Source organism: Nerophis ophidion, linkage group LG10 (assembly GCF_033978795.1).
Source record: "Nerophis ophidion isolate RoL-2023_Sa linkage group LG10, RoL_Noph_v1.0, whole genome shotgun sequence".
Taxonomy (NCBI): Eukaryota; Metazoa; Chordata; class Actinopteri; order Syngnathiformes; family Syngnathidae; genus Nerophis; species Nerophis ophidion.
The window spans coordinates 61,635,514-61,652,732 of record NC_084620.1 but is presented as its reverse complement, the minus strand read 5'-3'; the positions used below and the strand labels follow the sequence as shown (position 1 = coordinate 61,652,732).

General features: G+C 42.4%; 2 protein-coding genes across 3 annotated transcripts in view; both read right to left on the bottom strand.

Annotated features, from left to right (window-relative positions):
* Positions 1-2,221, bottom strand: part of upf2 (UPF2 regulator of nonsense mediated mRNA decay) — a 56,117-nt gene extending 53,896 nt beyond the window's left edge. The window contains exon 1 of one of the 2 annotated variants that reach the window (XM_061914335.1): positions 292-2,221. The gene's annotated coding sequence lies outside the window, so the exon portion shown is untranslated. The remainder of the gene's footprint in view (positions 1-291) is intronic. The other variant, XM_061914334.1, reaches the window with a different exon arrangement.
* A 149-nt stretch (positions 2,222-2,370) lies between these two features.
* On the bottom strand, positions 2,371-16,006 carry slc35e3 (solute carrier family 35 member E3). The gene is made up of 7 exons (XM_061914351.1): positions 15,713-16,006; positions 13,254-13,714; positions 10,739-10,849; positions 10,508-10,666; positions 10,358-10,440; positions 10,199-10,283; positions 2,371-2,735 (listed from the first exon to the last, which is right to left on the bottom strand). The coding sequence occupies exons 2-7, from the start codon at positions 13,656-13,658 to the stop codon at positions 2,634-2,636; spliced, it is 945 nt and encodes a 314-aa protein (XP_061770335.1). The 5' UTR covers positions 13,659-13,714; positions 15,713-16,006; the 3' UTR covers positions 2,371-2,633.
* Positions 16,007-17,219: the final 1,213 nt, after the last annotated feature.

Below are 17,219 nucleotides of genomic sequence, written 5' to 3'. Positions count from 1 at the left end.
GCATGTTACATAATTGATTGATTGATTGATACTTTTATTAGTAGATAGCACAGTACAGTACATATTCCGTACAATTGACCACTAAATGGTAACACCCGAATAAGTTTTTCAACTTGTTTAAGTCGGGGTCCACGTTAATCAATTCATGGTAACGTCATATTATAACAAGCAAAGCCATAAAACACAACGTAAAAAGTTGCATCTATCACCAATAGTCTGCATTTTTAACGACACACCGTCCAAGACAAAATAGGATTTCAGTCATAGTTCAAATTAAATGATTAAATGTACCTTTGGTGTGTGACAATATAATACCTTATCTGCTTTCCAAAATGTCACTGAATGGGTCAAACTGACAGAACAGGTTGGTCATATCCTCCATCCATTTACTACCGCTTGTCCCTTTTGGGGTTGCAAGGGGTCGCTGGAGCCTATGTCACCTGCATTCGGACGGAAGGCGGCGTACACCCTGGACAAGTCACCACCTCATCACAAGGCCAACACAGATAGACAACATTCACACACTAGGGACCATTTAGTGTTGCCTATCCGCAGGTGCATGTCTTTAGAGGTGGGAGGGGCCTATCCCCAGGTGCATGTCTTTGGAGGTGGGAGGGGCCTATGCCCAGGTGCATGTCTTTGGAGGTGGAAGGAAGCCAGAGTACCCGGAGGGAACCCAGGCAGTCACGGGAGAACACAAGGAGACCATGAATCGATTAACGTGGACCCCGACTTACACAAGTTGAAAAACTTATTGGGGTGTTACCATTTAGTGGTCAATTGTAGGGAATATGTACTGTACTGTGCAATCTACTAATAAAAGTATCAATCAATCAATCAATGTTTATTTATATAGCCCTGAATCACAAGTGTCTCAAAGGGCTGCACAAACCACAAAGACATCCTCGATAGAGCCCACATAAGGGCAAGGAAAAACTCACCCCAGTGGGACATCAACCATGATGACTATGAGAAACCTTGGAGAGGACCACATATGTGGGCAAACCCCCCCAGGGGACCGAAAGAAATGGATATCGAGCGGATCTAACATGATATTGTGAAAGTCCAATCCATAGTGGATCTAACATAGCCGTGAGAATCAAGTCCAAAGTGGATCCAATATAGTAGCGAGTCCCATCCAAAGTGGAGCCAGCAAGAAACCATCCCAAGCGGAGGCAGATCAGCAGCGCAGAGATGTCCCCAACCCATACATAGACGAGCAGTTCATCTTTGGTCCCGATTTTGGACAGCCAGTACTTCATCCATGGCCACCTGACCGGACCCCCTCCACAAGGGAGGGGGGGACATAGGAGAAAAAGAAAATAAATGGCAGATCAACTGGTCTAAAAAGGGGGTCTATTTAAAGGCTAGCGTATAAAAATAAGTTTTAAGATGAGGCTTAATCAATCAACCAATAAATCAACATGCGAACTCCACACAGAAATATTCCGAGCCCGGGATTGAACCCAGGACTACTCAGGACCTTCGTATTGTGAGGTAGATGCACTAACCCCTGTTCCACTGTGCTGCCCTTGTCATATCATATAAGATTGTAATTATTTCATGAAAAGAAAGAGAAGTGGCGTTTAAGTTTTCTACTCACGGTCAATTTTGGAACAGTGCAATTGAAAACGAACTCGGTTTGGAGCCGAGTATGAAGCCACTGAGATGAGAATCAGCAGCTCCAAGTCCGAGTCCATGGTTCTCGCCCAGAAAAGGGTGGAGTGTCATCTCCGGGTCGGGGAGGAGACCCTGCCCCAAGAGGAGGAGTTCAAGTACCTCAGAGTCTTGTTCACGAGTGAGGGAAGAGTGGATGGTGAGATCGACAGGCGGATCGGTGCGGCGTCTTCAGTAATGCGGACGCTGTATCGATCCGTTGTGGTGAAGAAGGAGCTGAGCCGGTAAGCAAAGCTCTCAATTTACCAGTCGATCTACGTTCCCATCCTCATCTATGGTCATGAACTTTGGGTTATGACCAAAAGGACGAGATCACGGGTACAAGCGGCACAAATGAGTTTCCTCTGTCGGGTGGCGGGTCTCTCCCTTAGAGATAGGGTGAGAAGCTCTGCCATCCGGGAGGAACTCAAAGTAAAGCCGCTGCTCCTCCACATGGAGAGGAGCCAGATGAGGTGGTTCGGGCATCTGGTCAGGATGCCACCCGAACGCCTCCCTAGGAGGCCACGGGGAAGACCCAGGACATGTTGGGAAGACTATGTCTCCCGGCTGGCCTGGGAACGCTTCAGGATCCCCCGGGAAGAGCTGGACGAAGTGGCTGGGGAGAAGAAAGTCTGGGATTCCTTACTTAGGCTGCTGCCCCCGCGACCCGACCTCAGATAAACGGAAGAAGATGGATGGATGGAAGATGGGCAATTGAAAACAGAAATAACTTTATTTACAGCTGGGTGCCTTCATATTTCATTTCTGTCATCTGTTACATCTGCTTGTGATTTTAATATTGCATCATGGAAGCCTTCTATAACTGTTCTAATTTCCCTCTTCTGGAGCAATTTATTACTGTCATACTGTCAGTGTCCTATAGTCCTTCTTTAAAAAAATACTCATAACAAAATAAAGATTTATAGAAAAAAAGTCCCTCATTGGAGTCCATGTGGATAATTGACAGCTGAGTGGGCCTATGGTCTCTGAGCCAGGCGACTCTTTCCCTCCTCTTGTTCCACCAGCTTGATGTGAGTGTATGACAAGATTCCCACCAGAGTACAGAAGATCCCAAAAGCCTGTGAGTGGCATAGAATGACAGCAATTAAAATCACAAAACTTTTGGTTCAAACAAGAGATCAATCGATATGCATTTTTCATGGACGATACCGATTATTAGTAGTCAAGGAAGCCGATAATTATGGAGGTTAATTTTTGTCCTTATTCCGAAAGCTTTTTTTTTTATACTTAATTTACACCTTCTCATTCAATGTGTTTTCTTTATTTTCATGACTATTTACATTGTAGATTGTCACTGAAGGCATAAAAACTATTAATGAACACCTGTGGAGTTATGTACTTAAGACAAAAAAGGTGAAATAACTGCAAACATGTTTTATATTCTAGTTTCTTCACAACAGTCCTCCTTTGCTCTGATTACTGTTTTGCACTCTTTTGGCATTCTCTGAATGAGCTTCAAGAGGTTCAAGACTGTTCAAAAAACATTTCAGGTGACTACCTCTTAAAGGTATTGTACAAAGGCCCCCATATCGCCATATGACTGTATATTATTCTTTAATTTTGGACCTCCAGAATTTGCGTGTCCTCATCAATTAGAGTCAAGTTGTTGAAATTACGTCTGAAAACCTTCGACAAGTTGACCACCCATTAGGACACAGGAGTCAAACTCAAGGCCCGCCCCATTATTTTAGGTGGCCTGCAAAAGCTTACAAATAATATGCCTTAATAAAATGCTTTATCTTTTCTTAGTGAAGTACATTTATATAGCGCCTTTCTCTAGTGACTCAAAACACTTTTACATTGTGAAACCCAATATCTAAGTCAAATTTAAAGCAGTGTGGGTAGCACTGGGAGCAGGTGGGTAAAGTGTCTTGCCCAAGGACGCAACGGCAGTGGCGGAAGCGGGGGATCAAACCTGGAACCCTCAAGTTGCTGGCACGGCCACTTTGCCAACCGAGCTATACCGCCCCACTCCTTCCTGAAGCTTTTTTAACTACCTCAGGTTGAAAAATGCTCCAAGAAGAGTGTTGTTGCTTTCTTTTACTCAATATATTTATTTTCTTTTTAACATTAAAAATCATGTACTGCATGCAATTTCATTTATTTTAAAATTCAATATTATCAAAATCAAAATTCCAGAAATAATTATTGTTAAAATATTGATAAATACTGTATTTAAATATCTGCTTGACTTATAATTTCAAAATAAATTACCAATCAAATTGTACACTGCAAAATTGACAATAGATTTTTTAGATAAAATCCCCCGACCAAGTTTCTTACTGTAAAATCAACTTTGGTACTTTTTTTCCCCATATACAGTAAGACAATAAAACATAAAAAAAATAACAAAAAACAACCTGTCGTTGAGTTCCCTAATTTTGAGTGTACATAAATGAAGGTGTGTGTTGCTGTGCCCGACCTGCACATAATCTGGACTGGACCTGGTTTTAAGAACCCTTCAAACAATCTTAATATAATTTCATTGACAACCTGGTCTGGTGAAGATAAAGTCCTTTTTAAAAAAATAAAATAAGATAAATAAATAAAAAACTTTTCTTTTTTGTTTAATAAAAAGGAAAGTAAAACAATATAAAAACAGTTACATAGAAACTAGTAATTAATGAAAATGAGTAAAATGAACTGTTAAAAGTTAGTACTATTAGTGGACCAGCAGCACGCACAATCATGTGTGCTTCACGGACTGTGTAGATAGATAGACAGATAGATAGATAGATAGATAGATAGATAGATAGATAGATAGATAGATAGATAGATAGATAGATAGATAGATAGATAGATAGATAGATAGATAGATAGATAGATAGATAGATAGATAGATAGATAGATAGATAGATAGATAGATAGATAGATGGATAGATAGTACTTTATTGATTCCTTCAGGAAAATGTATCCCTTGCAGATTGTATTGATCTATATTGTATGAACCAGAATAATAATAACTGAAAGAAACAACCCTTTTGTGTGAATGAGTGTGAATGAATGAATGGGGGAGGGAGTTTTTTGGGGGTTGGTGCACTAATTGTAAGTGTGTCTTGTGTTTTTTATGTTGATTTGATAAAAAACAAACAAAAAAAAACACTGAAAACAAGATTTTATAGTAAAAAAAAAACAAAAAAACTGGCAGTTTTGTTGCATGAATTTTACCGCTAAAAACAGTGGTATTTAATTATTTTATAACCTGTAAAAAATAGGTTTGGATGACTTTATGAGGCCCCTAATCATGTATGAAAAGTTCCCATATCTCGCAGGCATGTCAGGTATGGCAAAAATGTCTTATTTTGGGAATTCTAAAAATGAAATTTGACTCTCTAGCGCAACCTTTAAAATGAGAAAAAAATATCCCCCCATCTACCAGTTTCACATATCGACACGAAAATCGCAGGAGTTGTCTGTCATGACAGGACTCATGTTGGTTTTTGTCTGCCATTTTTCGGGTGGTACTTTAACAAACTCCTCCTAGGGCATTTGAGCACATGAGTCGTGGTTACATTTACACCTACTACACACACGTATAGGCCATGATAAATTGCCAACACATTTTTCCGACGCCGTAAGGTGTGGGCGTGGCATGGTATCAAACTTTGCACTGACGATTTTTGGCCTAGGCATTGACTAGAGATGTCTGATATCGGACTACTCATACATAATCGGCCTATAAATGCTTTAAAATGTGATATCGGAAATCATCGTATCGGTTTCAAAAAGTAAAATTCATGACTTTTTAAAACGCCGCTGTCAGAGTGGTACACGGACGTGGGGAGAAGTACAGAGTGCCAATAAACCTTAAAGGCACTGACTTTGCATGCCGGCCCAATCCCATAATATCTACGGCTTTTCACACACACAAGTGAATGCAAGGCATACTTGGTCAACAGCCATACAGGTCACACGGAGGGGGGCCGTAAAAACAACTTTAACACTGTTACAAATATGCGCCACACTGTGAACCCACAGCAAACAAGAATGACAAACAACTCTACATGCCCCTAAAGCTGACCAACACGCCGGACTGTAGTCAGTTGGAAGCGTGTCTTAACGAAATTAAACAATGGATGTCCGCTAACTTTTTGCAACTTAATGCCAAAAAAACGGAAATGCTGATTATCGGTCCTGCTAGACACCGACCTCTATTTAATAATACAACTTTAACATTTGACAACCAAATAATAAAACAAGGTGACTCTGTAAAAATCTGGGTATTATCTTCGACCCAACTCTCTCCTTTGAGTCACACATTAAAAGCGTTACTAAAACGGCCTTCTTTCATCTCCGTAATATCGCTAAAATTCGCTCCATTTTGTCCACTAAAGACGCCGAGATCATTATCCATGCGTTTGTTACGTCTCGTCTCGATTACTGTAACGTATTATTTTCGGGTCTCCCCATGTCTAGCATTAAAAGATTACAGTTGGTACAAAATGCGGCTGCTAGACTTTTGACAAGAACAAGAAAGTTTGATCATATTACGCCTGTACTGGCTCACCTGCACTGGCTTCCTGTGCACTTAAGATGTGACTTTAAGGTTTTACTACTTACGTATAAAATACTACACGGTCTAGTTCCAGCCTATCTTGCCGATTGTATTGTACCGTATGTCCCGGCAAGAAATCTGCGTTCAAAAGACTCCGGCTTATTAGTGATTCCTAGAGCCCAAAAAAAGTCTGCGGGCTATAGAGCGTTTTCCGTTCGGGCTCCAGTACTCTGGAATGCCCTCCCGGTAACAGTTCGAGATGCTACCTCAGTAGAAGCATTTAAGTCTCACCTTAAAACTCATCTGTATACTCTAGCCTTTAAATATACCTCCTTTTTAGACCAGTTGATCTGCCGCTTCTTTTCTTTCTCCTATGTCCCCCCCTCCCTTGTGGAGGGGGTCCGGTCCGATGACCATGGATGAAGTACTGGCTGTCCAGAGTCGAGACCCAGGATGGACCGCTCGTCGGGACCCAGGATGGACCGCTCGCCTGTATCGGTTGGGGACGTCTCTACGCTGCTGATCCGCTTGAGATGGTTTCCTGTGGACGGGACTCTCGCTGCTGTCTTGGATCCGCTTGAACTGAACTCTCGCGGCTGTGTTGGAGCCACTATGGATTGAACTTTCACAGTATCCTGTTAGACCCGCTCGACATCCATTGCTTTCGGTCCCCTAGAGAGGGGGGGTTGCCCACATCTGAGGTCCTCTCCAAGGTTTCTCATAGTCAGCATTGTCACTGGCGTCCCACTGGATGTGAATTCTCTCTGCCCACTGGGTGTGAGTTTTCCTTGCCCTTTTGTGGGTTCTTCCGAGGATGTTGTTGTCGTAATGATTTGTGCAGTCCTTTGAGACATTTGTGATTTGGGGCTATATAAATAAACATTGATTGATTGATTGATATTGTGGGAGAACATCCGCACCGTAACACAACATAAACACAACAGAACAAATAACAAGAATTCTTGCAGCACTAACTCTTCCAGAACAATACAATATTCACCCCCCGCTACACCCTACCCCTCCACCCCCGCCCACCTCAACCTCCTCATGCTCTCTCAGGGAGAGCATGTCCCAAATTCCAAGCTGCTGTTTTGAGGCATGTTAAAAAAAAAAATGCACGTTGTGACCTCAATAATAAATAAGGCAGTGCCATGTTGGTATTTTTTTTACACAACTTTTGATTTATTTTGGAAAACCTTGTTACATTGTTTAATGCATCCAGCGGGGCATCACAACAAAATGAGGCATAATAATGTGTTCATTCCACCACTGTATATATCGGTATCGGTTGATATAGGAATCGGTAATTAAGAGTTGGACAATATCGGAATATTGGCAAAAAAGCCCTTATCGGACATCTCTAACTTTGACCAAATGAGTGGTGGTTTAAATTGCACATACTACATGCAGATGATGATAAAATATGGACAAATTTTGCCTTTGCCATAAAATGTGGCGTAGCGCCAAACTTTGATCTGATGGATCGCCAAAAAACACAAAACATTACTTAGCTCCACAAGTTCAGAGCTTGCTCATTTTTGGTAGAAATGAGGTATATGGTGCCCTGAAGTTCCTGATGGGTCAGTACCCTCTCACAACCATTCACAGTGGGCGGAGCCTGGCGGTGAAAACTGTTAATACTTCATTTTAGATGATCGGTTATTCCTTCAAACTGACAAGAAGCTTTAAGGTTGGGGTGTGCCATGCCTCGATGTTAAGTTCGACACTAACATCGTCCCCTTTGTGTTGAAAAATTATAACGGTCACAACTTCCTTCAAAACTCTCCGATTTAACTGAAACTTTTAATGGTGGGTTGGGGTGTTGGGTGGGACTTAAATGCAAGACAACTGCGGCACCGTTATTACGCCCTTGTGGTGAAAAATTATAAAGTTAAAGTAGCAATGATTGTCACACACACACTAGGTGTGGTGAAATTATTCTCTGCATTTGACCCATCACCCTTGATCACCCCCTGGGAGGTGAGGGGAGCAGTGGGCAGCAGCGGTGCCGCGCCCGGGAATCATTTATGTTGATTTAACCCCCAATTCCAACCTTTGATGCTGAGTGCCAAGTAGGGAGGCAATGGGTCCCATTTTTTTATGGTCTTTGGTATGACTCGGCCAGGGTTTGAACCCACAACCTACCCATCTTAGGGCAGACACTCTAACCACCAAGCCACTGTGTAGGCCTGTGTAAACAGTCATTACCGTATTTTTCGGATTGGAAGTCGCATTTTTTTTCATAGTTTGGCCGGGGGTGCGACATATACTCAGGAGCGACTTATGTGTGAAATTATTAACACATTACCGTAAAATATTAAATAATATTATTTATCTAATTCGCGGAAGAGACGAAGAAAATGTGAACAGTCGTCACACACACGTCAACCAATAAGAATTGTGCGGGGGAGGGTCATGGCAGAAGTGCATTGTGGGTCATGGGATGCTAACTGCTATATGCTATATGTTACTGCCGTCGCTGTTAAAATGGATCATTTCAACATTGGCGGTAAATTATAAAAAGTGAGAAGGGCTGAACAAAAATGGCGTTGAAAAGGAAATCATGTAGTGCAGATTACGAGCTGGACGTAGTGAAATATGCAGCAGAAAAGGACAAGAGGAAGCGGTGCATACCTTTGGAGTTGACAGAGTTGTTTTGAAACCACATCAAGGAAGAAGATTTCATGGGATTTGTTTGGTAAAGGTATAGCATGTTCTATATGTTATAGTTATTTGAATGACTCTTACCATAATATGTTACGTTGGGGCGGCATAGCTCGGTTGGTAGAGTGGCCGTGCCAGCAACTTGAGGGTTGCAGGTTCAATTCCCACTTCCGCCATTCTAGTCACTGCCGTTGTGTCCTTGGGCAAGGCACTTTACCCGCCTGCTCCCAGTGCCACCCACACTGGTTTAAATGTAACTTAGATATTGGGTTTCACTGTGTAAAGCGCTTTGAGTCACTAGAGAAAAGAACTATATAAAATATAATTCACTTCACTTCACGTTAACATAGCAGGCACCTTCTCAGTTGCTTATTTATGCCTCATATAACCTACACCTATTCAGCCTGTTGTTCACTATTCTTTAGTTGAAATTGCCTTTCCAATGTCTATCTTTGGTGTTGGATTTTATCAAATAAATTTACGTCAGGGGCTTCACGGTGGCAGAGGGGTTAGTGCGTCTGCCTCACAATACGAAGTTCCTGCAGTCCTGGGTTCGAATCCAGGCTCGGGATCTTTCTGTGTGGAGTTTGCATGTTCTCCCCGTGACTGCGTGGGTTCCCTCCGGGTACTCCGGCTTCCTCCCACTTCCAAAGTCATGCACCTGGGGATAGGTTGATTGGCAACACTAAATTGGCCCTAGTGTGTGAATGTGAGTGTGAATGTTGTCTGTCTATCTGTGTTGGCCCTGCGATGAGGTGGCGACTTGTCCAGGGTGTACCCCGCCTTCCGCCCGATTGTAGCTGAGATAGGCGCCAGCGCCCCCCGCGACCCCGAAAGGGAATAAGCGGTAGGAAATGGATGGAAATTTACGTCAAAAATGTGACTTATGTTTTTTTTCTTCTTTATTATGAATTTTCGGCCGGTGCGACTTATACTGCGGAGCGTTTTTTAAACCGAAAAATACGGTACTTCCTAACACATAGTTATGAAAAAAAAAGAAAACGCATTGAATGAGAAGGTGAAGTGAATTATATTTATATAGCGCTTTTCTCTAGTGACTCAAAGCGCTTTACATAGTGAAACCCAATATCTACGTTACGTTTAAACTGGTGTGGGTGGCACTGGGAGCAGGTGGGTAAAGTGTCTTGCCCAAGGACACAACGGCAGTGGCTAGAATGGCGGAAGCAGGGATCGGACCTGGAACCCTCAAGTTGCTGGCACGACCGCTCTACCACTCGAGCTATACCGCCCCAGGTGTGTCCAAACTTTTGGCCTGTACTGTATGTGAAAATGCCAAATATCGGCACCGTTAATAGGCCCAGTTGATAATGGGTCCATCAAGTATGGTGCAGGCAGTCTCACCTGGTTGAGTGACAGCGGGTCCTGGAACAGCACGTAACCTCCAGTCAGAGTGATGCAGAATTTAAAGTGGCCAAACATGTTGTAGCTGGAAACGCTCGAGTCAAGAAAAAACATATTCAAACTGACACTGCCTATCCTTTCGCAGGCATTTTAGGATACGTAACAGCTGATGTGTTTCCAATGATCCAGTAGATGGACAAGTTGACCAGGAATGCCACCACTCCGGAGAGAAACACTGTCATCTGAAAAACAGAGTTAGTTTCCCTGACCATCCTTAAACCCACAGTCCCAATGGTCAACATGACTAACCAGAGCAGGGAGAGACCAGGGCCCAAATATTCCTCCGTCGCCAGTCAGTGGCTCAAAGAAAGGAATTACACAAAGCAGGAAGCCTGACGAAAGAGGAGCCTGGTAGTAAAGAAGCTGCATGGAGTTCACCTGGAGCTCATGTTGTTTCGCACCCACCCACTATAAGAGAGAGACTGCATTGTAGTACTAGACTTCAGACACGTCATTCTCCTCCGACTACTGTTAACTTACCACTTGGTAGAGGGACGTCACTAGAACGCCCAGCGTGGCAAAAACCGTACCCAGCACGTTGAACCTTACATCATAGTACGAGTTCAAAAGCACACCTAATGTTATTGGCACCTGAAGCGGTTAAAAACAGAAAAAACTCATGATATAACTAGATGAGGCAATTCCTGAAGGAATTCCGTGTGAATGCTCCATTAATGAAGTTGAACTGAAATGCTGACAGAATGTAGTATGTATGGAACAATAGTTGGATTGGTTTGAATGTTGAAGACTTTGAATTACCAGGGAAACTGGAATTTGGTTTGGAACTCGGGATATGAGTGGAATGTGTTGATGTTGGAATGCTTTGAATAGGTTCAAACGTGGGGATTGTGGAAGTGTGAAAAATGAATAACTCATTGTGAATGGGGAACATGTCCATAAAAACTGAGAACTTTAGGAAATCTGGGAATTCTTTTTTTTTTTTTTACAATTGTTGAATATGATCACAAAATTCCTGAACAGGCTGAAAATGTTGACAATTGAACAGTGTGAATTGGATAAAATAAACGTGGAACTTGTTTGAAAAATGTCCCATTGATTTCAATGGGAATTTCATGGAAACTTGGGAATTTCGGGAAAAAAAAGGGGCAAAATTTGCAGAAAACGCTAAACAATTTGAATGTTTTGTGCAGCTGAGATAGGCTCCAGCACCGCCCGCGACCCCAAAAGGGACAAGCGGTAGAAAATGGATGGACGGAATATTCCAAATTGGTCGAGAAATGTTGAAGTAGAAACATTTTTAATTGAGAAATGGTAATAAAAGTTAAAGATAAAGTCCCACACAGAGTAGGTGTGGTGAAATTATCCTCTGCATTTGAGCCATCTCCATGTTCACCTCCTGTGAGGTGAGGGGAGCAGTGAGCCTCACCGATGGTCGCACTCAGGAATAATTTGGGTGATTTAACCCCCAATTCCACCCCTTGATGCTGAGGGAGGCAATAGGTCCCATTTTTATAGTCTTTGGTGTGACTCGGCCGGAGTTTGAACTCTGTTGGAATAATTATGTATATATTTGTGTGGAAGTGGCATTTCTGTATTTGTGCAGAGCTAGCCATCCAAGAGATGGCTAGCTCCTATTTATCAGTGTCTTGTTCAGACTCGGCCTGCTGACTGCCAAGGCCGAACATTGGGTTCCGGGACCAGACAAAACAGATACTAGGTGAATGCACCAGTACTCGGCCTGCTGACTACCAAGGCCAAACATTGGGTTCCAGGACCAGACAAAACAGAGATTGGGTGATGGCACCAGTACTCGGCCTGCTGACTGCCAAGGCCGAACATTGGGGTCCGGTACCAGACAAAGCAGAGACTGGGCGATAGAACAAAGTGTCAACATATATGCATTTTTGTATAATCATACATTGTGTCTAAAAGGACTTGTTGAGTCTACCCCCTTCCCTCAGCGACAGTGATGTAATAGGGGTGGCATAGCTCGGTTGGTAGAGCGGCCGTGCCAGCAACTTGAGGGTTGCAGGTTCGATTCCCGCTTCCGCCATCCTAGTCACTGCCGTTGTGTCCTTGGGCAAGACACTTTACCCACCTGCTCCCAGTGCCACCCACACTGGTTTAAATGTAACTTAGGTATTGGGTTTCACTATGTAAAGTGCTTTGAGTCACTAGAGAAAAGTGCTATATAAATATAATTCACAAAATATAATTCACTTCCTAGTAAATAGAGGAGGCACACGGCTTGATTTTTTAGAACATAGTTTGGATCCGTAACTAGAGTACTGCCCAAACACGTGTCTCTTTGAGCTAAACTGAACTATGTCTCTGCATTTTTTCTTGCTTCTTGTCTGATTATTAGATGTCATCAGTGTTTCAACCTGACAACTCACGACCTTCAAGTCACAGGGCAGACACACTAACCACAAGGCCACTGAACAGGTCATTAGGGAATTCCTGGAATTTTGGGAAAACCGGGAATTTTTCCAGTTCAAAAAACAACTTTGTTTTTTTGTCCTGATTAAGAGGAATATTTGGCAGGGGAACAGTTGAAAAATGTGGCAGGAGGAGTCGACAGAAAAAAGGGTTTGAAAAACGGGAATTCCGGGAATTTTTTTACCTTGGAAAAAAATGATAGTTTGAATGTGCAGGATGAAGGGAATATGTTGACAGTGGAATGGTTGAATCGGTTGAAAAATGTAGAAATGGTGAAAGTTTGAAAAATGGCCGATTAATTTTGAATGGGAAAAATGTTTCGGAAAACCTAGAATTATTGGAAATTTGGAAATTTTTGTAATTTGTAAACGGAAAGCCAGCAATTCCCAAATAGTTTGAAGTAACCAGTTTGAAATTGAAACAGTTCGAATCGGATGAAAAATGTGGAAGTCTAGTAGAGCGCACCAAAATCTGGAGAAAAAGAAGTTGAATAATAAATCGATGAATTTTGGTGTAGATAAACCATATGTGTGAATGTTTTTGGAGCATTTACACAATAATGTAGTGAGCTCAGTTAAAAACAACAGAAGATCACCAGTGTGAGTTTGATCTTGGTGGAGAAGGTCTTCTTGTAGTAGGTGGTCTGGATGAGGATGATGACCGGCGTGGTCATGGCTTTGGCCAGCTGGTACGTGCCAATGGAATTGTTCTGCAGGGACAAATTGGTGAAGGCCACAAAGCCGCAGAAGCTCAGCGCTAGCCACACGATGCGCCTCACGGGGAGGCTCTTGGGGGAGAAAATGTTCAACTTTTGGCAGATGTAAAGTCCCAGCCAGGTGACCACAAAGTGGATGAGGGTGAGCGTCATGTTGGGGAAGCCGTAGTGCACATAGATCCACTTGTTGATAAAGACGATGCAGATGGAGGACAGCAGGTTGGCCAGCAGGCCGACAATGATGCGCCTGTGGGGGGACAGGCTGAGCAGTTTCTCGGCAGCCATGATGCTGGATGTTTCCAAACAACCTCCCACTCCAATGAGAATATTTATGGGCAGCTCTTCAAAATGAGAAAAGAGAGTCTGTGAACATTCCAAAATACTACAGAAATATAACAGTTTTTACAGCAGTTATAGGAAACGTAATCATAATTTCAACCACATTATTGTCAGACTGATGCATATCATTACATGTTAATTATGCTTTTCTTCGTTTCTTGCATTCAGCAAAGAGAGCAGAAAACAATAAAGAAAATATATTTTTTGTTTTAATATATTTTTTGTAGGAGGACAAACATGACACAAACCTTCCTAATTGTTAGGAATCCCACTGTTTATATTAAACATGCTTCACTGATGAGAGTATTTGGCAAGCACCGTTTTGTCCTACTAATTTCAGCAGTCCTTGAACTCATCGTAAATTGTTTGCTTGTACAACTTTCTCCGAAGCTGCCACAGAAAGACATGTTTTATGCCACTCCTTTGTCTCCTTTTGTCCACCAAACGGTTTATGCTAAGCGTGAATGCACGAAGGTGAACTTTGTGTATTTTATTGATTTGTTAGGAGTTCTAATCAGGTATATTAGGTCAATACATGGCTGCAAGCTAATCGATGCCAACATGTTATTTTAGCTGTATGTACACATTACATCATTATGCCTTGTTTGTAGGTATGTTTGAGTTCATTTCATTTCCTCGACTTATGTCCTCTTTGTATTTAATTTATATGTGCATGCCCGAATGCTGCTGAGATAGGTTCCAGCACACTCCGCGACCCCAAAAGGGACAAGCGGTAGAAATGGATGGATGGATGTCTCATGACACATTATCTGTAAGGAATATTGGCTGCATTTCTCATAGTTGTCTGTGTGCAATGTTGATCCAGACCACAGCAAACGTTATCCAGCTTGCAAAGATTGTAATTATCTATTAGAAGAAGAAAGCTTCATTATAAACACTTATATAAGACTTTTAAAGTCAGTTTGATAGTGGGCTAAAATAACTAATATAGACACGTCATGTGTTGTCTTCATTATAACACTTATAAGACTTTTAAAGTCAGTTTGATAGTAGGCTAATATAACTAATATAGACAAGTCATGTGTTGCCTTCGTTACAACACTTATATAAGACTTTTAAAGTCATTTTAATAGTAGGCTAATATAACTAATATAGACAAGTCATGTGTTGCCTTCATTATAACACTTATATAAGACTTTTAAAGTCATTTTAATAGTAGGCTAATATAACTACTATGGACACATCATGTGTTGTCTTCATTATAACATTTATATAAGACTTTTAAAGTCAGTTTGATAGTAGGCTAATGAAACTAATAAGACACTTGCATCATGTGTTGCCTTCATTACAACAATTATATAAGACTTTTAAAGTCATTTTGAAAGTAGGCTATTATAACTAATATAGACACTTGCATTATGTGTTGCCTTCATTATAACACTTATATAAGACTTAATTTTTTCCTGCTCCAGACAGATCTTTTTGTTTGTATTTTTGGTCCAATATGGCTCTTTTAACGTTTTGGGTTGCCGACCCCTGCCTTAGTTACACACATCGTCGCTGCCAAATAGGAGAGGACTTAAAGGGCTGCCTTGAGGAACGACTGCGATGAGGTGGCGACTTGTCCAGGGTGTACGACGCCTTCTGCCCGATTGTAGCTGGGATAGGCACCGCTTATTCCAAAGGGAATAAGCGGTAGGAAATGGATGGATGAGGAAAGTTATGTAAATCCCAAGTTTGACCCCAGTGCTTTATGCTCGTTAGAAAAGTTCAAATGTCAATGCAAGGATCTGCCACTGATTGGTCCCAAGTTCATTCTAGGGTTTTTAAGAATATCCTGCAAAAGTGTTAGTTTTATACAGAACTGAGATTTGGCCCCCGTGCCGCCAATTGAATGTCACTGTGATTCATAGGCAAGGAGACCAAAGAAGGAAATGTCACCCAATATGCGATGTTCTTATGTTAAATGATTGTCTGCTGGGCTGCCAGTCAGTCATCTCCTTCTGCCACGCAGCCAGAAAAGTTTTTTTTTTTTTTACCTGGAGTCCTAAATCATCTTTTCTTCCTGCTCCTTCCCGGGTCTCAGGCCAAAACCTGCTGCTTGTTCTGAGAGGCCCGCCTGGACGATCCGGTCCCCCCCGCTCGGGAGTTGCAGCAAGCCCCGGGAGACCAGCACAAAACTAGGAAAGTTGAGCGCAGTGATTAAGCCGCGGGAGACCAACATAAAGCTGGGGAAAGTCCAGCTGAAGGTAGTTCTGAGCTCCGCGGGAGGAACTCTTCCTTTTCAGCCTGCTTATTCTCCTCATCGCCACAATACACGCGTGTCCGGGCCACAGTGACACCTAGTGGCCCGGTGGCGGGCGTCTGTCCAATTCATCCAAAAACAAACAAACAAAAAATCCCAAAAAAGTAAAATCTAAAAACATCAATCAATGTTTATTCATTGATGTCCTCAGCTGTTGCAGTGGCTTTAAACTTCATGGCATAAAGATCAGAAATGTCTCAAAGGACTGTACAAACCACTAAGACATCCTCGGAAGAACCCACATAAAAATAAATCAATCAATCAATGTTTATTTATATAGCCCCAAATCACAAATTTCTCAAAGGACTGCACAAATCATTACGACTACAACATCCTCGGAAGAACCCACAAAAGGGCAAGGAAAACTCACACCCAGTGGGCAGAGAGAATTCACATCCAGTGGGACGCCAGTGACAATGCTGACTATGAGAAACCTTGGAGAGGACCTCAGATGTGGGCAACCCCCCCTCTCTAGGGGACCGAAAGCAATGGATGTCGAGCGGGTGAAAGTTCAATCCATAGTGGCTCCAACACAGCCGCGAGAGTTCAGTTCAAGCGGATCCAAGACAGCAGCGAGAGTCCCGTCCACAGGAAACCATCTCAAGCGGATCAGCAGCGTAGAGATGTCCCCAACCGATACAGGCGAGCGGTCCATCATGGGTCCCGACGAGCGGTCCATCCTGGGTCTCGACTCTGGACAGCCAGTACTTCATCCATGGTCATCGGACCGGACCCCCTCCACAAGGGAGGGGGGGACATAGGAGAAAGAAAAGAAGCGGCAGATCAACTGGTCTAAAAAGGAGGTCTATTTAAAGGCTAGAGTATACAGATGAGTTTTAAGGTGAGACTTAAATGCTTTTACTGAGGTAGCATCTCGAACATGGTATATTACATGTTTTACAACCACATTGAATATTCAGAGCCTACATTATTTTTGTTTTGTCTTGAGCAGGGGTCACCAACACGGTGCCCGCGGGCACCAGGTCGCCCGTAAGGACCAGATGAGTCGCCCGCTGGCCTGTTCTAAACATAGCCCAAATAGCAGCACTTACCAGTGAGCTGCCTCTATTTTTAAAATTGTATTTATTTACTAGCAAGTTGGTCTCGCTTTGCTCGACATTTGTAATTCTAAGAGAGACAAAACTCAAATAGAATTTGAAAATCCAAGAAAATATTTTAAAGACTTGGTCTTCACTTGTTTAAATAAATTCATTTTTTTTCTTTGCTTCTTAAAACTAAGA